This window comes from Rattus norvegicus, chromosome 17, assembly GCF_021556685.1.
Source record: "Rattus norvegicus strain SHRSP/BbbUtx chromosome 17, alternate assembly SHRSP_T2T, whole genome shotgun sequence".
NCBI lineage: Eukaryota > Metazoa > Chordata > Mammalia > Rodentia > Muridae > Rattus > Rattus norvegicus.
This window is the reverse complement of record NC_141550.1, coordinates 19,095,164-19,121,417: the sequence shown is the minus strand read 5'-3', so window position 1 is coordinate 19,121,417 and position 26,254 is coordinate 19,095,164. Positions and strand designations below refer to the sequence as shown.

General features: G+C 49.1%; 1 protein-coding gene across 3 annotated transcripts in view; it reads left to right on the top strand.

The window, feature by feature from the left end:
- The window catches only part of Gmpr (guanosine monophosphate reductase), a 36,654-nt gene that overhangs the window by 8,962 nt on the left and 1,438 nt on the right, over positions 1 to 26,254 (top strand). Inside the window, 6 exon segments of one of the 3 annotated variants that reach the window (NM_057188.2) lie at positions 306 to 389; positions 4,284 to 4,457; positions 11,828 to 11,909; positions 14,466 to 14,572; positions 22,023 to 22,065; positions 24,185 to 24,344. In NM_057188.2, coding sequence (NP_476536.2) covers positions 306 to 389; positions 4,284 to 4,457; positions 11,828 to 11,909; positions 14,466 to 14,572; positions 22,023 to 22,065; positions 24,185 to 24,344 — 650 coding nt within the window. 3 annotated transcript variants of the gene reach the window in all.

The window sequence follows — 26,254 nt, the reverse complement described above, 5'->3', positions numbered from 1 at the left end:
GCCCTGGGTGTGGGCAAGAGCTAGGTGGGCGAGCTGGGTGGAAAAGCTCCTTTATTCCCTCTCTTGCCTTTTGGCAAGGGCTTCCCAAGACTAAACACACATTGTCTGATCATATCCGAGCGGGAGACTGTTTTGTGATTCGTTGCTTCACTGCATACACCTTTGTTTGATTTTGGCTCCCAGGGACACATTCAGAGCAAACTAGGCATGAAAGGCAGCTGCAGATGCTTGTCTACGGCAGGCAGGGAGGTGGGGGAGATGGGCTCCCCCGGCTCGCTCCTGACAATCCGGTTTTGTTTTCCCAGCATGCCATGTTCACAGCCATTCACAAGCATTACTCCCTGGATGACTGGAAACATTTTGCTGAAAATCACCCCGAATGCCTGCAGGTACGATGACAAGTTTTACCGGGACAAGGGCTGAGGGGGATGAAAAGTCTGCATCGATGTCAGGAGCCTTTGAATCGGTGCACAGGATGCTAGTGGGTCGCTGTCGGGGCTGTGCTGAGGGAACCTGCCACTCCTCCCCCTGCCACCCCCACACACAGTATGTTAGAAAATGCCAGGAGTTACCTGTGGTGTTGGCTTCACCTTGGAGAACACACATCAATACCCAGAGTCACCTTGCCTCCTGCCACGGATTTCCAGGTGAATCCAATCGAACCGCTTTTTCCTGGCTACAGATAGTGCATCCTAATGACAACAAATTGGCTTTTGTTTCACTCTGTTGTACCCCTGCTGGGATAGCCATCATTGGGATGACGTGAGAGTCATTGCGGATGTGGAGAAATTGGAATACCCATAGATAGTTGGGAGGAATGTAGCTGCCCTTTTAAATGACCTAATCATGGCTTAATGTCAACTTAACACAAGCTATAACCGCCTGAGAAATGCTTCCTCCATAAGACCAGGATGTGGGTAAGCCTCTAGGGCATTTTCTTAGTGATGGCTGAGGGGGAGGGCCCAGGCCATTGCGGTTGGGACCATCCCTGGGATGGGTTCTTTAAGAAACCAGGCTGAACCAACCAGTAAGCAGCACCCTTCCATGGCCTCTGTATCAGCTCCTGTCTCCAGGTTCCTTCCCTGGGGTTCTATCCTGATTTCCCTGGGAGCGGAAACCAAATAAACCCTTCATCTCCACATTACTTTGGTCGGCATGCTTCATCCCACCAATAGTGACCCTGACTGAGACACTCGAGAGAGGAAGCGCGAGTTACCATATGACTAACGGTTCCATTTCTAGGAGAAATGAAGCCATGTAATTCACACGTGCACTGGGTCATGGGTACTCATCACATGTACAATAGCCCCAAAGCAGGAAACGCAAGCTAAACAACTCAAACGTCTAAACTGATAGACAAACACATACAACCTATCAATACGATAGAATGCTGTCCAGCCACAAGAGGAATGGAATGCTGACTTCTTACAGTGTGAGCAAACCCTGAGAGCATTTTTGCTGAGTGGAAAATCAAACGCAAGAGCCGCCAGTGTGGTCTCAGTGACACTAGCTGCCCGTGCTGGACACATATGTGGAGATGTCACATACATGAGACTTAGTTCTCTGGGCCTGGTAGCAGGAGGAAGGAGTTAGAGAGTAATATATAAGCTTTGTCTGGAGCCAGGCCCAGTGCTATAGCCTATAATCTCAGCTACATAAGAGGCTGAGGCAGGAGGGGCTCAAGGTCAAGGGCAGCCTGGGCAACTTAGCCTGTCTCTCAAATAAAAAAGGAAGAAGTTAGGGATGGAGCTCATCCGGGATTTACCTGTGAGGAGTGAAAAGTGTGTGGTACCCTACCTTCGGTACCCAGTGCTATCAGAAAGAAAGAAAGAAAGAAAGAAAGAGAGGGAGAGAGAGAGAGAGAGAGAGAGAGAGAGAGAGAGAGAGAGAGAGAGAGAGAGAGAGAAAGAGAAAGGAAGGGAAAGAAAGAACAAAAAAAAGAAAGAAAAAAAAAAACCAAAAGAAATTAAGTAAAGAAAATAAAATTCCTTCTGGGAACCGGGAACGTGTTCTTTAATAATGGTGTAACTAAATAACCTAAAATCATTGTGTACCTAAGGTGACGTCTTAGTTTAAGGGTTCTGTTGCTGTGGTGACACACTGTGACCAAAAGTAACCCCGGGGAGAAGAGGGTTTGTTTCATCTTATGGCGTGTACACTGTGCAGTCCGTCACCTAGAGAAGTCAGCGAAGGAACTTGAGACCGGCAGAAACTGAACCTTGGGGTGATTGCTGCTTCTGGGCTCATAGTTTGCTTGGCATGCATTCTTGTATATTTGGTTGTGAGCCTAGCCTTTAATGGCTGAGCCATCTCTCCAGCCCAGCATGAATTCTTCTATCACCGACACCACCAGTCCAGGGGAGGCACTGCCTGTAGTGAGCTGGGCCCTCTCACATCAATCAAGAAAATGTACCACAGGCTTGCCCACAGATTCCCTCCTTCCAAAACGACTGTGGCTTGGGTCGAGCTGACACAAACCTATCCGATATAGGTGTCTTACGTGTGGTGCTGCTATGTCTCAGTAGCCCTGTTCCACTAAGTAAATGGGCGTTTAAAGATGATACCATCAGCCCTCCCATAACATGAGTGAGTTTCCTCCCAGTACATCTACTGGTTCTAAGCCAAATCCAGCAATGAGGTCTGGGCCTGCCTCTTTGTGGGGAGGTCGTTGGTTAACGAGATAATGATTTTGGCCGAGGTTGCTTTCGCTATGATTTAAATTAGTTAGGTATGGGCTTTTGCTACAAAAAGTTGGCTTAAGAGATAAAGTAATTCTGGCTCGATACAAACTCTTTCACCCTCAATATAAGGGTATAGACGTTCCTTGTTAGCTGTTAGAGTCTCAGACTCCTGGCAGATGCCAAAGTCCTCGGTTGCTCAGGCCCTGTAGTAAGTCTACGTGTAACCTATACATACCCTCTTGTAGATTTAAATCATTTTTCTATGATGCATGCCGCCTCCTACAGTGCAAACGCCACATAGCTAATTATTACATATACATCATATGCATAAAAATAAAGCAGCAAAGACCCACGTCGATATGAGTGTAGTTTTAAAAAGACTTATTTGTTACGTGTGCTTTCTCACATGTACACATATGTATTACATGCATGCCTAGTGCCCACAAAGGCCAGAGGAAGGCGTTGGATCCTCTGGAACTGGAGTTTACTTATGGTTGTGAGCATTTGTGTGGGCACTGGGAACCACACCTGGGTCTTCCGAGAGAGCAGTAAGCACTTTCAACCACCGAACCATTTCTCCAGCCCCTGGTTTTATTTATTTGTTCATTTTCGGATACGAAGTCTTGGTTTTCCTCCTCTAATTCTGTGCTGAAATACTCGGACCAAAGGAGCTTAAGGGAGAATTTATGTTGGCTCACAGTCCAAGAGTACAGAGGGGCGTGGTGGAGAGTCAAGGTGACAGGAGCGTGAGGCATCTGGCCACAATCAGGAAGCAGATGTGTGAATTCTGCTACTCTGCTCCTTCTCTCCATTCACCTCCATTGCAGCATCCCAGCATCATTTCAGCATCATCCCAGCATACCAGTATCCTAGCATCCTAGTATCCTAGTATCATCCCAGCATCAACCCATCATCCCAGAATCCCAGCATCATCCCATCATCCCAGAATCCCAGCATCATCCCATCCCAGAATCCTAGCATCCCAGCAAAGGATCGGTGCTGCAGCTCTCCTACCTCAATTCACTTAACCACGCTATCTCCCAAAGCCATGCCTATGAGACTCGTCTCCCAGGTCATTCTAGATCCTCTCAAGTGGATAATACTGTTCTTCATCACACAGGTTTAGTGTGGGTCAGATGATCTTGAGCTCAGTGGAGAATGACCTTAGGCATGCTTACTGCTGAGTCATATCCTAGCCACACGGCTCCTTAATCTGTAAACAATCGTTGTTGCCCTCGCTTGTTATTTCTGGAAACTTCCTATGTCGTCCTTCTGTGAGTTTCTCCAGTAGCTGCACCAGTAGCTCCACACACTTGAGCTTGAGAAAACAGAGTAGAAACCAAGGACAAGGTCTCCCGACTGTTTCAGAATCTTATTCACTATGAGGCTTTGTTGCCAAGACCCAGGTTCAAGGATGGGTGTAAGTCAAGGGAAAGAAAACATGAAGTTTAGATCATGGGAGGAGCAGGTCTCCTTTACCTCTGCCGCTCTTTGAGCTTCTGTGTTTGCTCAGGGTAGACCTTGAAGGGTCGCCGGAGGGAAGGTGGGTCTTCCTTCGAATCCACTGCTCATGGCCATTGTCTGTGCCACGCTTTGCCACAGCATGTAGCCGTGAGTTCTGGCAGCGGGCAGAATGATCTTGAGAAGATGAGCCTCATCTTGGAAGCTGTGCCTCAGGTGAAGTTCATCTGCCTGGATGTGGCCAATGGGTATTCGGAACATTTTGTGGAATTCGTGAAACTGGTCCGATCCAAATTTCCCGAACACACCATCATGGTGAGTACGGTAGGATGCTTTCAGGACGAGGAAGCTGGGAGACGTGGTTTGCTGGGGAGGTGGGGCCTGCCCCCTTTCCATAGCTTTTGTTGCAAGAGGAGTTGCAAATCCCCAGGAAAGGGACAGGAGGACGCTAGGGAAGATCAGTGTCTAAGACATGAATGCGATCCTGATGGAAATCAGGGTTCCTTATTTTTGCTAAGTAGCATCTATTGTTTGTTATCAGGTGTGACCTGTAAAAGAGAGGGAGGGGGCTCTTCAGCACCCCCACCATAGAGTCTATTTATTTTAACATTGAAAACACATGTTAGAGTTTCAGTCCAACATGTCCCACACCCCAGCCAGGCTGATCAATAGGTAGTTGTGCCACTAGGGCTGGACTCGGTGACATAATCATTTTGTGTGAGTCAATTAATGACAGAGAGTTGCCAGTGATGGTGTCATATCTAATACCTTTGTGGGTTTTTTTTTTTAAATTTTCCTTCCTTTTTGGTATTTTTCCTAATGGAAACACCTTTACCTGCTAAAGGTACGTTGACTGCTCTCACAAGGGTGAATTGCTTGAAAGGAAGAGGCAGTCCTTAGAGTCACAGTTGGGCTTTTAGGGGGAGGACTATTGTAGTTATGCTCGTCTTTATTGGTCTTAGTATGGGATGTAGAGAATGACCAGTTCATGACTCAGGCCATGATGCCTCGGTGATTTGAAACCCGTTTGCCTCACATTTCCCTGTCAAGAAGTAAGCATGGTTCAGTTGTCTCTTTAGGGACCTCTTTTTACTAAGTGGCTTTTGGTCTTGGTCATGGTATTTTTATCCCAGCAACAACAACAAAGATAAGTAATAAGAAATCACCTCATGGGAATGAAAATGGGCCACAGTCAAGGTATTCCTCTTCTAAGACATTCCCTTGTCAACCTACTTCCTCCGAGGGAGCCCCTCCACACCCATGCCTGTACTCCCTGACATAGACTTCCTAAGGATAAAGCTGCCAGGAGATTCTCTCTCTGTTGAGCCTTTGACTTGGATTCCCAACACAACTCCTCTTAGAGCTTACCCTCCCTTGAGCCGGATCTCCATCTGACTTCTCTATATCTTTCATAGCCTTTGCTGAGTTAGAGAGCCAGCCAACGTGTGTGTCTGAGTCCGTGAATCACTCTAGCATCGGACTTGGGAGTTGAAGCCACGCCAGGCAGGAGCTCTGTAGCCTACTGCTCAGGGTTGGTTTCTCAAGTGTGAAGCAGTCTTACAGGACTGAGCTCAGACCTGTGGGATCTGACACTATGTCCAGGCACAATGAACTGAGCTACGTTGTAGGACGTTCTGTGGGGAATTATTTAGTGCTTGGGGAAACGCCCATGTGTTTTGATTACAAACCATGTGCTTTTGTTGCACACGAGAGTAGGGGTTTAGCTTTCTCATATATCCACAAGTACACAAACCAAGTACACGCAGGGAGATAACAGTGTCTTGTCTCCTTCCCAGCATCTCGGTAAAGACTAGGAACGTTATCCCACATTTACTGCAGACCAGGAATCTAAAACTCTTGCTTTGTTCTTAGGTGTGGGGACTTATTAGAACACCACAATAACATAAAATAACAAAACCAATTTTGGAAGGCAGCCCTGACGATAAAGACCATCCCTCATGTGACACATTTGGACGTGTTTGTCCGTGTTCACCTGCCACTGGGCAGGATCGGTGAGAAGCACAGTGCCTTCGTTTCTACTTGGAAGGCCTGCACCAGGCCATGGTGGAGTCGCTATCCCTTCCCATGTCCAGAACCACTCATGCATACCTAGTTCCAAGCCCCACCTGATGCCCCTGTCAATTGCCTTTGTGGTAACTTTCAAGACACTTTAAAACAGGGAAGAAAAACCCTGGAACTCCAGAAGAACAGACACCCCAGGCCCTGACTGGGATGTGGTGGCCATGGATAGCACTTGACCTTAAACTTAACTTCTTTGATTTCCTGTCAGGCATGTAGACTTCTCAACATGCATTTGTTGGGAATATGGAGCCCTTCATGGATTCCATGAGAGATGGGTGAGGAGAGAAGGGAGGACCCAAGGCTGCTGTGATCTGTGTGCGGGCCTGCAGGGGTCTTGAGATCTGCAGGAGTCTTGTAGGGCTCTGTAGGGATTCATAGGGGTTTGTAAGGGTTTGGGGGTTCCACAAGGATCTGCAGGGGTCTGGATATCTCTGTGGGGTTCCTGAGCGGTCTGGAGGGGTCTGGGCAGGTCAGAAGGGTGGGATCTACTTCTCCTGTCTTAGTTGCATTGGACATAAGGAGAGCCTTGTTTACTGCTCTCTTGGCATCCGGTGCTTATAAAGGATTAATAGGAAACGGCATAGGCTTTAGGAGGTGGCCTAGCGGTTCTGCTTCACATCTTCGGTAGCGTTATGAACTATGAAAAGCGCATAAACAGGGACGTTTAACAGGTAGTTGTAAGTCCTACTCCAGCAACCCTACAGCTCCTCCCCATCCCCAACCTATCCTTCTCACCTCAGGTCTTTTCCCCAGCTCTGGTTACTGCTCCCCTCTTGGCAGCTGTGTGGTGTCACCAGCCACTTACACATCCCTAGACAACAGGGATTGAGTTGGCCTGCTCCAGCTCTCCCTGAGTGGTCAGCCTGTCAGTCTAATGTGCCAGCTTTTGCCCCCGAGGTGCATTTGAATCCTCCCTGCTGTTTTGTCAGCTGTGTTGGTGACTGAAGGCCATTGCCGTTTCCCAGGTGTCTTGCTCAGTCTCTCCCACCAAACCCCCACTTGGTAGCTAGTTGCAGCACCATTAAACCTACCAACTCGGTGCCTCCCTCCAGGCTGCTGCCAAAATACCATACACAGGGTAACTTACAAACAATGGAAACTTACTGGAAGTCCAAGGCTGAGTTCTGCCAATGCCTGGTGACACTCTTCCTTTGCAGGTAACTTGTGGGCATGTCCTCACATTGCAGAAAGGCCCACTCATGCTCCCTCTGCCTTTTTCTAAGGAATAGTAACGCATTCATGAGAGACCTCTTAAAGGGCTCATCTTTAATCTTACTGCCCCATTGGTTAGGGTCAGGACATAAAGTTTAAGAGGACACAGACATTCGGACCACAGCACTCCTGAAGACTGCCAGTGTAAAATGATTACTAATATTACGTATCTATTAATTAATGCTAGAAATTAACACAGCTGTGGTTATCCCTTAACCAGCTAGTTCCCCAAATAACCACACAGACCTTTTTAATATTTCAAAGCCTTAGGCCTTAGATACTAGACTCTCAGCTAGCTCATCTAAGTTAACCTGGCTACCTAGTCCCATCCAGCCACATGGCTAGCTAAACCTTCCAGGCCCAGAGTCACATCTTTCTCATGTCTCCTGGCAAAGGAGCTTCCTCTTTCTTCTTCCCAGAATTCCTTTCTCCCTCCCAGGAAGTTCTGCCTTCCTCTTCCTGCCTAGCTAATTGGCCATGATTTTTATTAAAGCCAATCAGAGAATGCCTTAGGTAGGTGAGGAAGGACAGAGACACAACTTCATACAGTGTACCCCAACATGGCAGCTCATGACCTGAGAGCCCTGTGGGGACTTTTTGACTCTCGTGTTCCTGGCTTGGGAAAAGGAGGCAATTCCTTGGAGCTCACTGGCAAGCCAAGCTAGCTCAATTGGAGAGTTTCAGGTAGAAAGGAGAGATCCCATCTCAAAAAACAAGGTGGATGGTTTCCTAAGGAGCAGAACACCCGAGCTTGACCTCTGACCATCACACTTCTGCACATACATGTGTTCTCACATACACACACATGAACACACAAAAATAAAGACAAGCCCCACTTCTCAAGATGATGTGCGCTTTGAAATGGCTGGTGCTAAGGGCCACGCTTGGGCCCAGTTTGCAAACTGGGGTGAATTGTGTGCCATCCTCAAGAACAAACACCAGAGGAGATAGAGCAGTGCAGGAAAGGGGTGCAGGGGGAGCCTAGGGAAAGTGTGTGTCACAAGTGTAGAGCCAGGACTTGTAAAGAGGGAGCAGGATTTCCCACAGGCCTCTGGACGGCCTCCAGAAGCGAGGACCTCTGCAGTGCCTGCCTGCCAGGCCAGGAGGTGTTTCACCGCTCCAGTTGGTTTCCCCAGCAATGAACTGAAGACTTTGGCAAGGTAGATGTTTACACCCAAGCCATTCTTTGCCTGCGCTGACCCCTGAAATTCTGTGCTTCATTCAGAAACCTCCAGCGGATGCTCACGCCTTTGGCTGTTGGCGGTTTTGAAAATGTTAATTTCTCCTCTCTGGCTTCCAGAGGCACTGTAAGGAGGCGCTAGCATCCACTACCCCCTGGTGTTCTCTGAGCTGAAGGGACCTTGTGAATGAATGCCTAGTGGTTCTAGAATCCTCGCAGAAGCTGGCGATCCCTGGCCTTTGTACCAGGCCAGGGTTCCTCGGAACAATCTGCTTGCTGTTCAGCTATGGCCAGCTGGGGAAGGGAGGCAGAAGTGTTGGCTGAGAGAAGCTTCTAACCATTCCCAAGTATTTGCCTGCTGAAAATTCTAGAGACTCTTTTAAGTTAGATTAATACAGATTCAGCACAAATTCAGCATAGCTAGTCTCTTCCCCCTCCCCCTCCCCCCCCCATTTTCTTGATCGGTACTGGGAATTGAACATAGTTTCAGATGTTTACAGGAGACTGTCTCACCCCCTCCCCCTCCCCACCAGGGACCAAACCCTGGGCTTCGAACGTACTAGATGAATGCTTACTAAGCCACACCCCCAACCACCTTTTTGGCTTTTAACTTTGGGACAGCGCCTCACTAAGTTTGTCTACACTGGCCTTAAGTTTGTCATCTTAACTGCCTCAACTCTCCAGGCTGCTTGGACTGTGGGCGTGTGTCCCCTTGCCCAGGGATCCTTTCCTTTGGGACTTGAATATGGAGCGAGGCTTGCTCCCCCAGGGTATACCAGTCCGCTTCCTGACAGTGTCTGAGAAAGCGTAAGGTTCATTTTGGTTTCAGAAATTGCAGTTCATGGTCGTGTAGCTCTGTGGTTCCTGGCTCTGTGTGGAGGTGAATATCATGGCAAGGGTGTATTTTGGGGAGAAAGAGCATGCACCTCCTTGGAAGCAGAGACTGGGAGGTGAAGACAGTAGGAATGAGACACACCCTCCAAAGATACGCCCCACCCCCAACCCCAGCTGCTAACTTCCTCCAGCTGAGCCCCATCTCCTGATGTACCTGTTCCCACCCCTCCAAAGAGCTCATGAAGTTAGGTATCCATCCCTCCACTCCCAAGCCCCGCCTGTCAGTACTGCTGCACTGTGGACCTAACATTTCCTATGAGCTTTGGGGACAATTTCAGACAGAAACCATGCCACTGGGGCAGTGGGGATGCCCAGCAGAAACTGCTTCCTGCCTGCGTCAGTGTCTGAAATTAGGGCTCATGGTTTTTTTGTCTGGTCATGGCCGTCCAGGAAGTGAACATGCACAAACTACCATAGTGAAGGGGCCTATCAGGCTTCCAGGGGCTGTCACACCCTCAAGCCTGTATCTACTCCCTACACAAGGTGTTTCATGTTGACAGACAGGAGCCTCTTCCCTTAATCATCCTTGACCAGCCCCTCCCTACCCACAGACCTAACTCCAGGGGCCCACCTATGCAGAAACTTCACAGCAAAATCTGAATGTCGGCTTTGTTTCCAACTAGGTCCTCTTTTATCTGAATGGGCTCTTCCTAATATCATGCAGGACCATTCCTGTGGGGGGAAAAATAACGTCTTTCACTTTGCGAATGGCATGTCTTTGTGTCTAAATCTTTGGCCCTGCTTGCAATGGTATCGTCGGAAGAGAGTCTAAGAATTTGTGGTACAAGTGACAAGCACACTTTTGAGGTTTAAATTTCTTCCCAGGAAAACTTGGGCTAGAAAAGGTATCCCACTAGTAGAGAGAGTTAATGGGATTTTCTTTTCTTTTCTTTTTTTTTTTTTTATTCTTTTTTTGGACTTAGTGTTCATGACCTGTGATGATTTGGTAGGTGAAAGGTAGACTCCTACTGGCATATAAAGTACCTTAGCACGCCTCTGTCTCCCTCTCTCTTTGTTTTTATTGTCTTTTTTTTTTTAATGGAGCTTATGATTTTTCCATATATTCCCGCTGGTCATCCTTTGTCATAGTTACACAAGCTCTTCTCTCGATGGCCGTCCCTTGATTGTATCATCTACTCCCACACATGTCATTCTTGTACAGACAGCTCTAACTGTGCCTTTGCACTACTGAGGGAGACGGCTTGACCTTTACCCCAACTCCGGTCTCCCATCTGTGACATTTGTCATCATTCTCTGTTGACAGCCGGTGCTGTAACACCGGCCTCGTCACCTCTTTCTAACGACCCTTTCCGTGGAGTTCAAGTTGTTTTGTAAAAGTTAAAAGAAAAAAAGAATATTTCCGTCAGGGAATTAATTCAGCAAAAGGACACTTGGGCTTCAGTGAGAGTAGAAAGAGTAAAGGATGTGTTTTGCAAAATGTGACTTTGCACGGTTGTGAAAACGCAGTGAAGGGCATCTTGCCAAGCATCCTGAGTATCCGCTGAAGCATCTATGGGGCAGTGAGTTGTAATAGAAGGGCTATTTTTTGCTCTTTCAAGCTCCTGCCGTCAGAGCGCTTGTACGATTTCCAGTGTCGATGCATTCTTGTGGTTGATGGGTTCTGCCACTTCCTGGCTTGTGGGTCTATTCTTAGGAGCGAAGCTCCTCTCCATCTGTACACAGAACCCGTGCCAGTGGCATATGGCCCATCAGGGCCTGCCTGCCCTTTCCTAGCAAGGTGGGAACCCCAGACTAGGGCCAGATACTTGGGTATTTTCTCAATCACGAGAAGGTCAGTTTTCTAACCGTGGCTTTCTGAGTTCTATAGAGCTAGCCCAGGGCTTTTCGAAGGTGCCTAAGTAGCCTGTGCCCATTGCTCAGGGTTTCGATCAGCTGCGTGTGCCTCTTTGCTTGTGGAGTTGGGGTTCCATAGAAGACTTTTGTTTTGACCTGATTGGCGTTGAGCTGTTTCACGAGCCCCAACCTAGACACTCACGGATTTTCTGTTTCTAAAATTCTACGTTCCGGTAGCTTCTCATGCAATTACGTCACCCAGGTGACTTTCCAAGAGGGGTCTCTGGTATTAGCTTCTGTGCTAGAATTTAGCAGAAGAGGAATCTGGGAAACACACTCGCCAGTTCTCAGACCTAAATCAGCTTCAGAACTGGGGGTACTGTTTTCTTTTTGTCTCCTGGAACCCTGGTAGCCTCAATGCACACATGCCCTTGGAGTCAGGAGTGAAACTCCCCACTGACTACTCCATGACCTCCCCAAATGGGCCCCAGAGTCATTTCTGGTGATGTTCTTCCTATCACAGGCAGGGAACGTGGTGACGGGAGAGATGGTGGAGGAGCTCATCCTTTCTGGAGCAGATATCATCAAAGTGGGAGTCGGACCAGGTGAGACCTGTGGAGATCACAGTAGGGCTGACTGTGGGGAGCAGAGGCCTTGGGGCTCGGTGCTCCTGGAAGGGAGGCTACACAGGAACCATAAAGTACTCACTGAGAGGTTCAAGGCACATTCCTTTGGAAGATCTGATTTTCTTCACGAAGCTCCTGAGATGTCACTGAACGGCTCTCTGATGACCCCAAGCACCTCCTATATGAGCAGACATGTGGTTGGTTGTGAAGTTCTATTTAGACTGGGAGAGCAGACCGCAGAAGTCACTGATGACCCATACACTTTGAAGAGAAAGGTTAGTGGGGAATCTACAAGCAAAGTTAGCCAGAATGACGACGTCCGTGTGAATGTTTGAAGGACCCCAAACGCTTGTGACTAAGAGGCCACATTTGAACATGACCTGTGACCCACTGGCTCTCCACTTGATACTAATTCACTGCTCAGGCCATAGGTCTCTTGATTAAAGGAAACCAACTAGCGCCAGTCTGGCCTTAACCTGTGAGGTGTAGCTTCTTAGTGGGGCTGGCTGGTGTTTGCCTTCCCTTTTCCCATAGCCATGCCTACATTCTCATGGCCATGTTTTAAAATTCTGCCCTGGACATCCAGACACTAGCATCAGAGAGAAGGAAATAAAGACTGTAGACACTTGATCTGGGACTAAAAATAACACCAGATCACATGTGCGTGCTGTCTTTTTTAGAAAGGAAGCACACAGGAAACTCATGTAATGACCATGGGGTGAGTGCTGCTGTAGGAAGAGGACCCCTTGTGCTGTGACCTAGCACAAGGAGGAGACGTATGAGCACATTTATTGAAAAATGGCCCCGTCTGCTCATAGAAGAGAAGAGGCAGGCTTTTAACCTACGGGGAGCCTTCAAGCTCTGCTGTTCCTTGTGGTTTTCCTCAATGCCACCCACTTAGGCAGTTAATAACTTTTTTTTTTTTGAGCAAGAGAAACAGTACCTGGGCTGCCCCAAAAGCATCACTTAAGAGACCCCACAAGTCCTGCAGGAGGAGGTGGCGCTTGGCAGAGCAGGAATGACAGTGACTCACTCATGCTTGAGTTCCCGAGTTCTTCCCATGCTATTTATAATGCTCCTGTGCGTGAGGCCGTTCTCAGTGTCAGGCAGACGGAGTGTGAAATCTCCAGAGCTTACTACCCAGCGGGGAAAGCAGTCCCCAGCACTCCTACACAGATAATGGCTGAACCGGGCTTCTCAAAAGACAAGGTGCTGCACCGCTTCTCTGAGCAGTGGCATTGAAGATGAAGCCTAGAAAATGGAGGCTTGGCAGGACAGTAGGGAGTACTAGGTGGGGAAGGGTGGGAAGGGGAGGGGAGAGAGAAAAAATTCCAGAGTACAAAGAACCCCTGAGGGTGGGAAGAAACTTGCTCAAGTCGGTGGTGAGTGCACTTGCAAAGGGAGAGAGGAGCAGTCAAGAGGCAGGTGGAGCATGGAGCCGGCTTCTCACTTGCTTTGGGGTGGGATTAGAAGTGGGACAAGGGACATAGGATGGGGATACCAGTGTTCCCTGGACCTGAAAGAACACACCAGGACTGAATGGGACATTGAGACAGGAAGAGGCAAGGGAGGAAGATAGCCACGTGTGTTGGTGTGTTGACTGAAAGCCAAGTTGACCTCAGGGTCTAGGCCAGTGGTTCTCAACCCATGGGTTGCGACCCCTTTGGAAGTTGAACGATCTTTTCACATGTCAGATATCCCGCATATCCGATATTTACATTATGATTCCCAACAGTGACAAATTACAGTTATGACGTAGCAATGAAGTAACTCTATGGTTGGGGGTCGGCACAGCAGCAGGAATTGCATTAAAGGGTCACAGCGTTAGGAAGGTTGGGAAGCACTGCTCTAGGCTGAGTGGGGACTCAGGCCAGGGAGATGGGGTGGAAGGTAGATAGCATGAAGTTGAGGAAGATCGAAGCTGGGTTATGTTTGGCCCAGGGTTGAGGAATAGGAATACAGTCGTGCGGCCTCCTCATTTCCAAGGGTCTGTAAAGATCAAGCCCCGGGACAAGCCATTCTTCACCCTCATGCAGATTCATTCTATTGCAACCACACCAGGCGGGTGTTGAGTTTCCAGTCCCCTAGGCTGGGCAGTGAGGTGTGGAGGGGTTAGTAACTTGAAAGAAGGTGGGGGTGAGCAATCTAGACGGCTGAGAGGATTCTGGGTGACCCCTGGAAGTTGAGTCTGCGTATATGGAAGAATGGAGTGAGGGGAGGATTCCGTGATCAACCACTGCCGGGGGCTGGGAGTGGGGTGGTAAACGTGGCATCAGGAAAGGTATTGACGGTTGTGTGGGTGATGATGTGTAGGACATTTGCCCATGATGATGGTGAGGACTTGAGGGGCTTATATGGCCAGTGGGGTCGTGTATAGTGAGACCGTGTGTCTGCCCAGTCAGCCTGTGTCCACTATGGTGGAAAAGTCACCCTTTCACTGGGGCAGGGCCATATGATGGTGAAGGGGTACATTTTCTATTATGTTCTATGCATGCAGAATGAACCGTCCATGAATCCACCCCTCTTTCCCTGCAGGCTCTGTGTGCACCACCCGAACCAAGACAGGCGTGGGCTACCCGCAGCTGAGCGCTGTGATAGAGTGTGCTGACTCAGCACACGGCCTCAAGGGACACATCATCTCTGTGAGTTTTAGGGTCTGGGGACCCTGGGGGGAATCTTTGCCCTGGCTCTGAGGTGCCAAACTGCCTTCAAATACCCTCTTTCCAAAAATGTCACATTTACGGGTACTAGGGATCTGGATGTCCGTAATGAATTTGGGAGAGGCAGGCTGTGGGTCATCACGTCTCCGATTCAGGAGTTGGGACATGCTTGGGGACGTGCTAAGGAGACATGAGTATTTGTGACAGATGAGATGATGGAGGACACTGGATAGAAAAGAGAAAAAGATATTTAAAGAAATAAAAACTCGAAGTCACTCTTCGGAGGCTGAGGGGGATGGGGTAGAAAAGCGGATCACTGATGAGTTCTTGGGAGAGGGTGGCTAAGAATTCTGTGTGTTGGGGCAGGGAGGGGGCATGTAAAAAGCCAGGGCTTTCTTCTCAGCCCAATGGGAAGTTATCGAAGATGTCAAAGCAGGAATATGCAAGTGGGTGGATGGCCTTTCAGTAACCCACTGGCCGACTCTTCTAGGAAGGATTAAGAAGGGGCCAGACACCAATTGGAAGGGTGTTTGATGAACAGAATTAAACTTTGGCATTGGAGTTGGTGTTTTGGGAGCTGGTCAAGGAGGAAGATTCCATTTTGGCCTCATGGGCTGGTTCTTAAGAATGGCTATGGAGGAAAAAGAACTCTGGATTTGTAGGTTGATTTCTGAGGTGCAGGGCAGGCACCAAGGCAGATTCATGGTTGGAGACCAGGCAGCTAGAGAGCCCAGTGGCTTTGGGAACTTGTGAATGGAGGAGGAAGCAGAGGGATGCACAGGTGGGAGGTGAACCTCTGACCTTGAGTCAGCAGGAGCTTCTGATGATAGGAAGGAGTGAGCTGAGGCGGTCGGATGCTTCCACCCCACCTATGAGTTGCTGAGGGCAGTGTCAGTCAAGATGTGGGAAGGAAGGCGTTGAACATGGCACCAGGATTCTGAGGATCCGTATCCTGGGATGATGGTCACCATCAGCCACCAAATGCATCTACTCCATCCACGTCACTCACAGAGCCACCATGTGGACCGCTGCCAAGAGTTACGTGATTTGAGCCACTCACCACGGGGCCCCATGCTGTGGTGGGCCATGGTTCCTGCTTGGTTAGTTGAGATGATGGATGGGTGGATGGATGGATGGATGGATGGATGGGTGGGTGGGTGGGTGGGTGGGTGGAGAGATGATGAGCTCAGCTGTTCCTTGGTATTCTCAAGTGATGGAGTCCAGCACTCCCACGGGAAACCACAGTCCACAGATGTTCAAGTCCCCATGTACAGTGGACTGGTATTGGGGTATAACCTCCACACATATTCCCTTATACTTTAAATCATCTGCAAATTACAGAATACAGTGTCAATGCTAGGTAAACAGTCGCCATCCTGCCTTGCTAAAGGGATAACAAGAAAATCTGTGCACGTTTAATACAGGCATAGATTTTTTTATTAACTATTTTATCTGCGATTGGTTGCACAAACAGGTGGGAAAATCATAGCTACGTAAGATAGGCTGTCTGCCTCCTGCCCATCTCTCCCTCCTTCTTTCTCTGTTCTCCCCTCCCCCTTTTCATCCATCCATCCATCCTTTTGTATATATGTATCATTACGTCTTACATATATTTGGAGTGATGGTGTATTTTTTAACGGCTCATAACAGTGCTGATCTGACTTGAATATATCAAGCCTTCCAATCATTTTACTTAGGCCATTGCTAGGCCAGGATTCCACATGAATTTACTGATAGGCTTTCTGCAAGTCCAAATGTAGGAACTTACGCCATCATCATCACTGTGGAGCGCTGCCTTGTTGGCTTTGGCTCCAAACCGCAGCCTGTGGAGATCTCATTCTCTGTCTTCTGTTTCATTTGAGCCTCTTCACTGCAGCATTCTAGCCCTGAGAACTTTGCTTCACGAGCCTAGAAACCCCTAGGCACCGGGTGTTAACCAGTACTACAGATGGCGTGTCACTCCCACAGCTAGGATCCAGGTGTTGGCTCACCCTGCGCATCACATGGCCTGTGCTTCTCATGTTTCTTCACTCAGGACTCGTCTGCTCACCTGTTCATTGGGAAAGTGTCCACAATGTCAGTGGTTCTGACATTGCTACTGTTCTAGTCATTTTTGCTACTGTTCTAGTCATAAATATCTGATATGCAGGTTGTCTAACATAAGGCCTCTGTGAAAGCATCGTTCAACACCCAAAGGGGTTGCGACCCACAGGTTGAGAACCATTGTACTATGTGCTACACACTAGAATAAATGAAAAAAGGGTTAACAATAGTTCTGTAACACACACACACACACACACACACACACACACACACACACACTCTCTGCATACTTTTTCAGGTTCTGCCCCACTGAGAAGAACACACATTTATTGTAGCATGTATAAAAGCTGACAGAGCGGTGAGTCTGCATCTGTAAGCAAGGGCACTTAATCCAGCTGGAGCCTCCCAGGAACACCAGGCTCTTGTTGGCCAGCGGCTCTCCAAGTTCCTGTCAGGATCTAGCTCTGAGGACCTCTCCACGTAGCTTGTGTTTACACATACACATTCCTGGCCCGTGTCCCAGTGAATTAACAACCTCTGAGCTTAGCTCTGCTGTGTGACTTTCCCCACAATGGAAAGCATTGACACTATATTCGGTAATCTGGAGGTGATTTAAAGTATAAAGGGAATGTGAACGAGGTTATACCCCAATACCAGTCCACTGTACATGGGGTCTTGAACATCGGCGGGGGGCGGGGGGAGCGGGACAGGAACAAATGTCTGCTCACCCTAGACACTGATGCCTGAACCAAGAAATGTTCCCACCCAAACGCAATAATTATAGGGGCTTACTTCTCAAGAGCAGAGGTGAGGAGTTACAGAAGTGTCTGTCTGTCTGTCTGTCTCCAATTTTGTGACATCTGGAGGACAGGGTTGCACCAGAGCCCCAAAGCCTCAGGTGTGATCGTTAAGTCTCTTTACGAGGGATCTTTGCCACCAGGGGTCTTAGTGGCTGTGTCACGTACACATCTCAAATGGCTACTGCTGGCAAACCATGTCATGTTTCTGTGGTGTGAACGGGGGAGTAAGTGAGTTCAGAGTAGTTCTTGGCCAGGGAGAGGCACTTGGTTTTGAGTCCCTCCCTCCCCTCCCCCATGCTGGCTCTCACCATCCGCTCTTCATAGGCCTGAGCCATAATGTGTGTGTGGGAGCACGTGCATTCATGGGAGGTCAGAGGATAACCATGAGTGTCAGCCCTCAGGCATCCTCCACCTTTTGTTGGAGACGTAGTCTTTCGTTGGCCTGGAACGTTCCTGCAGAGGCCACGTTAGCTGCCTGGCGTGAGCTGTGAGGTTCCATCTCCAGGTCTCGTCTGTGGCTATGTGGAGGCTACGCGGTGGCTACGCGGTGGCGTGGGCTGCTGCACCCCCGCTGTTGCATGGGTTCTAGGTTATTCATACGATGGCAAATGCTCGACCAGCCGGGCCATCAGCTCAGCCCCTGAGCAATTAGTTCTGATCTTAAGAGGCATGCTGAAAATTCCTGAGCCAAATCACACCTATCCCATGATGCCTTTCGTCCTTAAGTATCACGCTAACCACGCTGTAAAAGAAGACAGGCAATGCGTGTCAATTCCTGCCTTGCATATTTGCCCAGGACTCCATCATTTTACAATTTCTTAGTGGCTGACCATCAGCCTGTGACGGTGGGCGTGTGTCTTAGATGGCAGGAGGGTACCCCATTTTCTGTCTTGCTAGAGAGCATGATGGGATTTTTTTTTTTGAGCAGTGCTTGGAAACCACGGAAGCTGCCAATTTCATCCTCTTGACATAGCATGTGAAATTGCTTTGCACGTAATGCCTCTGGCCTGTTGGATGAGAGTCACCAATTCTGTAAGTGTGCACACCAGCATCGTGAACAGACCATGCCATGGATATAATCATCTCATGGTATTATGTCGCCACATTAGCCAAGGACTTTGGGCCAATTGGAAAATAGGCTTCTTTTCTTTTTAATTCTTTTCTTTTTAATTAAAAAGAATTTTCGTGTCCAATTGTTTTTGCTTACATGTATCTGTGTGCCAGGTTCCTGTGGAAGTCAGAAAAAGGCACCAGATCCCCTAGAATAGACAGTGGTAAATCACCGTGTGAGTGCTGTGAATTGAACCCAGATCCTCTCAAATAGCAGTGTGCCTATCAGCTGAGCCATCTCACAGGGCTTCTGAGACAGGCTTTAGTCCTGATCACAACCCTGTAATTTTCAGGTGCTCACATGATAAATCCTAGCGTAGCCCCAAGCTGCTTAAGAGAGAGAGCAGAGAGTATTCTGAAGTCACACTGTTGGGGACTCATACTAACAGAAGCTTGAGTGTATGTAATCTGATTATGGTTTGAAATCCTGTGCATAGAGCTGGGTTTAATTTTTATTTATTTTTGTGTGCCTGTATACTCTGAGCACATGAGTGGAGACCAGAGGGACACCTTTTGGGAGTCAGTTTTCTCATACCATGTGGAAGCAGGGTCCCTTGTCGCTGTGCTGTATACCCCAGGCTAGCTGCCTCTTAACCTTCTCTGCCTGATTCTTGTCTCCACATCTCATCAGAGGAATGCTGGGGTCACAGGTGCATGCTGGGATTACGGGCACATGCCACCACATCCGCTTTTCCGTGTGGGTTCTGGGGATTGTATCTGGACCTGGGCCATCAGGTGTGCACGGCTGCCACTTCTACCCGCTGAGCCACCTGTCTAGCTCCTGGAGCTGGTTTTTATCCGAGATAAACCTCTAGAAAGTGAATGGGATAAGTGAGGGACATATGAAGTGAAATGCAAACATTTGGAAGCGAAGAGAAGAGAAGCATGGCGGAGCCTGGAAGCAGTCTCGTGGTTTCAAACTCACGGTGGTTTCTGTGACGTCAGACTGAGGGCTTTGCCTAGATAAGTTGTCCAGAGAGTCTGACTTTCAAATAGGCCTCACGGGAGCCACTCAAGAACCATGCACTTGATCGAGCCAATGAATGATTACCATTAGAAATGTTTGGAAAGAAAGATTGAGCCTTCAACACCTCCCCACAGATCAGAGGTGCAAGCAAGTGCAACAGTGGGATTAAAAACATTTTTGGTGTGTGTGTGTGTGTGTGTGTGTGTGTGTGTGTGTGTGTGTGTGTATTGATGTCTAACTGTCCCTGAATTCTGAATCCTCCTGCCTCTACCTCTACAGTCTTTTTTTTTTTCCAATTATTTTTTTTATTAACTTGAGTATTTCTTATATACATTTCGAGTGTTATTCCCTTTCCCGGTTTCCAGGCAAACATCCCCCTCCCCCCTCCCCTTCTTTATGGGTATTCCCCTCCCCATCCTCCCCCTCTTGCCGCCCTCCCCCCAACAATCTAGTTCACTGGGGGTTCAGTCTTAGCAGGACCCAGGGCTTCCCCTTCCACTGGTGCTCTTACTCGGATATTCATTGCTACCTATGAGGTCAGAGTCCAGGGTCACTCCATGTATAGTCTTTAGGTAGTGGCTTAGTCCCTGGAAGCTCTGGTTGCTTGGCATTGTTGTACATATGGGGTCTCGAGCCCCTTCAAGCTCTTCCAGTTCTTTCTCTGATTCCTTCAATGGGGGACCTATTCTCAGTTCAGTGGTTTGCTGCTGGCATACGCCTCTGTGTTTGCTGTATTCTGGCTGTGTCTCTCGGGAGAGATCTACATCCGGCTCCTGTCGGCCTGCACTTCTTTGCTTCATCCATCTTGTCTAATTGGATGGCTGTATATGCATGGGCCACATGTGGGGCAGGCTCTGAATGGGTGTTCCTTCTGTGTCTGTTTTAATCTTTGCCTCTCTATTCCCTGCCAAGGGTATTCTTGTTCCCCTTTTAAAGGAGTGAAGCATTCACATTTTGATTATCCGTCTTGAGTTTCATTTGTTCTAGGCATCTAGGGTAATTCAAGCATTTGGGCTAATAGCCACTTATCAATGAGTGCATACCATGTGTGTTTTTCTGTGATTGGGTAACCTCACTCAGGATGATATTTTCCAGTTCCGACCATTTGCCTATGAATTCCATAAAGTCATTGTTTTTGATAGCTGAGTAATATTCCATTGTGTAAATGTACCACATTTTCTGTATCCATTCCTCTGTTGAAGGGCATCTGGGTTCTTTCCAGCTTCTGGCTATTATAAATAAGGCTGCGATGAACATAGTGGAGCACGTGTCTTTTTTATATGTTGGGGCATCTTTTGGGTATATGCCCAAGAGAGGTATAGCTGGATCCTCACTGCCTCTACAGTCTTAGTGATGGGATCACAGACCTATATCAGCAAGGCTAGCTAAGCAGCAGGCTTTGACCCGTCCTCCATGGAGCGTGATAGGGGAGCAGGCCTATAATCCCAGCACTCAGGAGGCTGATGTATGGAGACTCTGTCCAGCGAAACAAAAGAGTATTGAGCCACAGAGCCCAGTGCTTTCGGGGTGAGATGCTCTTTGCAAAGGGACTTGCCCCTCTTGTAGCTAGATGTTCCCACCCCCAACTCAGGAGCTGTGATTACCTCGACAGTTTTCACCCGTTACCCCACAGATGTATTATTGTCTCTGTTCCTAACCTAAATGCCCAGCTCCATGGAGTTGGCCCCACTTTCTGAAAACAGGCCGTTCCTTCTGAGGTCTTGCTGTCTGTCACGCCCATGCTGCGCTTGGCTACATCCCTGTCACTTTGTGCACCTCTCCTTGTCTCTTCCGTTTGCTTCCAGGGCTGTCCCTCTGTGCTTTGCTGGCACTCCAGAACATCATCACCCGGGCTCTGCTGGGACAGTTGATTTCAGCCTGGGCATTTGGGGGGTCTCGCTAATAAGGAAAGACACGAAGGCTGTACCTGAGGAACTTTGAACCAGTTACTGTCACCTCAGGTTGCAGCTTATCCGGCTGCCCGCGAGGCCCTCCTGTGCTGTGTAGGCAGAGTGGACGTCAGCAGTGAGCACTTGTTTCTAAGGACGTCTGGTGGACTGGAGATGCAAGGCAGCTGAGAAGATGAAGGCGCCCGCTCCGTGCCCTTTTTCTCAGCTCTTAAAATAATCTTGCACTCAGACTAAATAAATCTCACCTCTCTACGGGCAGGGGGGGAGGGGTGGTTTCTGAGCAGGGAGGAGCAGAGAGTGGCTGGGCATGTTATATAATGGCCTAGCAGAGGCCAGTGGCCAGTCTGACACACTTTGTCGTCCTCCCTAGACATAGGTGCTTGAACCCAGAGGGTGGATGGGCAGAGGTGACAGCCTCTGACCATCAGAGTAAGGGTAGTTGGGGAACTGAAGGCACAGTTCGAAGGTTACTAACTGAGAATGCTAGCCTTGTCTCCAGGCTGCTTGGCTAGGGGTGGGAGGTAGTTTCTGGTAGTTTCTTGGCAAGGCATGGTCTGGCCTGCTTCCACCCTGCTGATATTCTCTCCTTCCTTTCTTTGAAGGACGGAGGCTGCACATGTCCAGGAGATGTCGCCAAAGCCTTTGGTAAGAACGAGGGACAGCCCTGTAGTAGGGGGAGAGATGCTGACAAGGAAGGAGGGGCTCTGGGCAGCTTGGAAGAACCAGACGGAGAAGGGAACCCCTGCAAGGGGCTTCTGAGCTTATCAGGAGTTTCTTTTGCCTGGGTTTGGTTCCCATCTAACAAATTCCTGGCCCAGTTTGGTTCGGGTTTGTAGCTGAGCAAGCCTGGAGCTGTTTAGGCTCCGGAGCAAGCACCAATGAGCCATCTCACCAGCCCCTGGTCTGATTTCAAGGTAATGATAGAGGAGGATGTGGACAGTGTTCCTGCTGGCACTGTTTCCTAGCAACTCAAAGTATATTAAAAAAAAGGGGGGGCATGCCCCTAAACCAGCTGTGGAAGAACATAAACCTTCTTCTATCTTGCCTCTTTGTGGTCCAGGGGATGGCAAGGTCACAGTCCCACAGTTAGGGGCAGGGAGAACTCCAGCTCTCTCGTAACTATGGCCTTGGCCTTATCCTTAAGCATTACTTAGTGTGGGCTTCCTCCTGGTCACCCCCACCCCAATCATGGACCGGAGCACTAAGTGGGAGATAAACATACAAGCTACTGACCTTCCCTCAGACAGTCCCCTTGCTCTGTTAAAGTGTAGCTCTGCATGCATCAAGGACAGAGAGAGGGACCTTGTCCAGGAAAAGCCAATAGGGAAACAATTTGAGTGTTGAGAAAAAACAATCACCGGGAACCAGTTTAAGCCATGGTGGGTAGCAGATCTGTGCTCAGGGTTCCTGCGGCTGACTTCCTTCTTTTGAAAGTCTGGCCAAACTGGTTACTCCACTGCCTCCTTAGACATCACAGCAGGAGGGGGAAGTCAGCTTTGGTGTCTGGGAGCTGCTGGTGGCCCACTGTGGAGTCCATGCCTTGCTTACTGAAGGCCAACTCTACCCAGCACTGCCTTCTACCTGGCGGAGCAGAGTGGAACTGACTCACCTTGGGCCTCAGGTTGGGAGGGGGCTCTTTATAAGTGTTCAGATGACCCCAGCAGAGACATCAAGGCTGCTTCTCACCTGCTATTGGTCTGTCCTTCCCCCTGATTTCTCAGCACCCTGTTGCAGGATGTTTGATCACACAGTGAACCCTGAGATTGTGTTATTTACCGGGGGGTGGGGAGGAAACCTGTTTCTAATTTGGTGTGGCTCGGTCCTTATAGACATGCTCTTAGTACATGTCTTCAGTCCCAAACAGTGAAGGTAAACTTAGTTTGTAGAAGGAAGCACCCATGTGTGAAAGCGATTTCTAATCGAGTGGCAGACAATGTGATGAATCAGAGAAAGACTTGACAGAATAGGACATGCCAACTCTCATGAGAAGAGAGGAAAGAGAGGCAGCATAACAGGGAGCTGCACAGACGGAGAGGGGAAAGACACGGTTTTACTGGAGAGTTGTGGAGAAAGCAAGCTACACACAGGTAGGTGGAGACACAATGAGCCAGAAGATTGGGACAGGTTTTCAGAGTTTGAGGCCAAGCAGAGCAAATCAGTCAGTGGCCCAGAGAGAAGCCAGATTGAATCGGTCATCTTGGAGAGGAGTTTGGAGCGTGAACCAGCCATCCAGAGTTCAGTAACAACAAGAAAGGGTGAGCTCATTGAGCAGTAAATCTCAGAGGCTGAAGATATTCTAGGCCTAGATTAGATTGTTCAGAGGCTAAAAAGCTTCCAGGACTAGGCCTAGGTTAGCAGACTGAGGCAGTGGGCCTCAGAGATGACAACATCAGGCAAATAAAGATACTGTTACACCCTGGTATGGACCACTTTAGTCCCCGGCCTGCAGTCATAGAACTGAATTCAAAGTCAGACCCCGTGCTCTGTAGGATGCACGCAATTTTTCGTGCCTCTCGGGATGTAAAGGAACAAGACCTGTTTGAAGGGTTTCATAGCCAGTCACGGATCCCTTCGAGGCAGTGCCGACTCTCCCTCCACCTCCACCCACCAGTGTCCCTGACTGCCTGCAGTCTCCAGTCTTAGGATGCCGAACCATCTTGTGTTTAGAGTCAGGGAGGGTGAAGTGGGGAAGGCCCTCTTTCCTGATGCTGTCCCCTCTGAGCCTGCCTCTGCCCTGTCCTTCTGTCTGCTCGTCCGTGTGCAGGAGCTGGCGCGGATTTTGTCATGCTGGGAGGCATGTTTTCCGGACACACCGAGTGTGCAGGAGAGGTGATCGAGAGGAACGGGCAGAAGCTGAAGCTTTTCTACGGCATGAGCTCAGACACAGCCATGAAGAAACACGCGGGAGGCGTCGCTGAGTACAGGTATGGCTGGGCTGTGTCCACCGATCTGGCTCGAGTTACTCTGTATTATTGTCCCTTATGGGAGGGGCTAGAAAATAGACTGAGCATCTTTGTACGAAGCACTGACTTTCATTCGGCAAGCATTTAGGAAAGCAAGCATGGGGAAGGTGGAGGGAAGATTACAGGTCTGACCAGGAGGGGATGACCCAGCCCCTTGTCTCGAAAGAGCCCTCCCTGGACAACCTCTGTCACCCTCCATCTCTGGGCTAAGATAATTCATTCTCTGGGGATGATGCGTGGTCTTACATGTGTAGCAAACCTTTCATGGAGGATGCTGTTGCCTGCGTATTTCATTGAGACCAGTAATTTGCCCTTAGGCTCTGGCAGTTGACACAGGCAATGTTCTCAGCTGGTTAAACCGTATCACCTGACTGCAGAATCAAGACTCTAGGGTGATGAATGGTTTTAAAGCTCACAACCTCTCCAAGGTCACCTGGTTTTTTCCATTCATTCCAGAGTAGCCTCATGGGTGCTGAGAAGCCCCCGGGTCAGAGCAGACCCCGGTACACTGCCCTGCTCCCAAGAGCTTGTCACTGAAGCTCACTGAAGCCAGCTCTGAGGATGGGCTCCATGAAGGACATGGGGCAGAATGTTTCACGTGCTTCACAGGAGGAGGGCAAGCCTACTTAGTTGGCTCACACCCTCTGTGCCCAGACACTTACCCCACAGTCAGAAGTTTCTTTCCAGGGCGTGGGACGCTGACGTATTGTGTAAGGAGAAACTGCACACCTCTGTTGAGTGGCGGCGGCAGCAGGTCATGTGGGATGTGTTCAAGTATGACAAGCTGACTGCAGTTGCTGTCCCCTCTAGTCATTTCTCTTCAAGTGGGAACCTTGAAACATGGCAGGAGGAGATGGGTGGACAAGAGGGGTCGGCCTCAGTGAGTAGAGCACAGCCCTTATGGTTGTTTCCGGGCCCCTTCCTGCTGTCGTGGTTCCTAGAATCTCTGGCCAAGAAGCCCGCTGTGTATCCAGCAGCCACAGCCACCTTCCGAGGGCCATGTGGAGTCTGGGCTGGGCCAAGATGACATTTGGCCACAGGGTAGAATGGCAACTATGTTTTCCCATCTCCCAGCTGTTACAGAGATTCCTCCCACTGATCTCAGTGGACAGAGAAAAGCAGGGCAGGCTGCAACAGTACAGGAGCTGAGGGAGGAGAGGCCATCTGGGGACGTTCAGCGGGGTGGAGGTGTCATGGAGACACTGAGTTTCCCAGATCGGGAAGCGGGTTCAGATCTTAGAGTTCTTCATTTAGGATGCTGAAGGGAGCAGGACCTCCACCCAGTTAGCCTGACCGTTGCCTGCTTACCCTGCTGCTGTCTCTCTCCCTCTCGCAGTCTTACCACAGTGCCCCGTGAGTTCAGATCCCTACCCTGACCTCCTATTTAACTGCTGCCTGGTTATTAGCACTGTGCTAGCCACTTGTCAATCATTGCACTTACTTGGGTGTTAGAGGAGAGTAGACTTTGGTGTCCCACCGTGGATTACTCATAAAACATGGCATCACCTCAGCAAAGAGGAAAGAACTTGGGAAGGTCATGAACTATCTGTGAAGGTAGCCATCGTGGGCGCACATGGGTATGTGGCTCTCAGGTCACAGAGTTCCGAGATCTGAGACAACTTAGATATGTCAGGTGTTCTGTCCTAGCCAGTAAGCAGCCTATCTTCCAGCCCATGGCTTAAGGTGCTGGAGTTCATGCAAGGTGTTGGGGAGCGTACGTTAGGAGAAGGCAAGTTCACAAGGCCTTCTGCATGCTAGGTGATGAGTTTCAGACCGAGTGTCTATTTTCTTGAGTGACTAGGCACAGAAAGTTCTAGAATATTTAGGTGCTTGTTAGGGCTTGCCTGGGCCTCGCCCCCTGCAATGCTTCT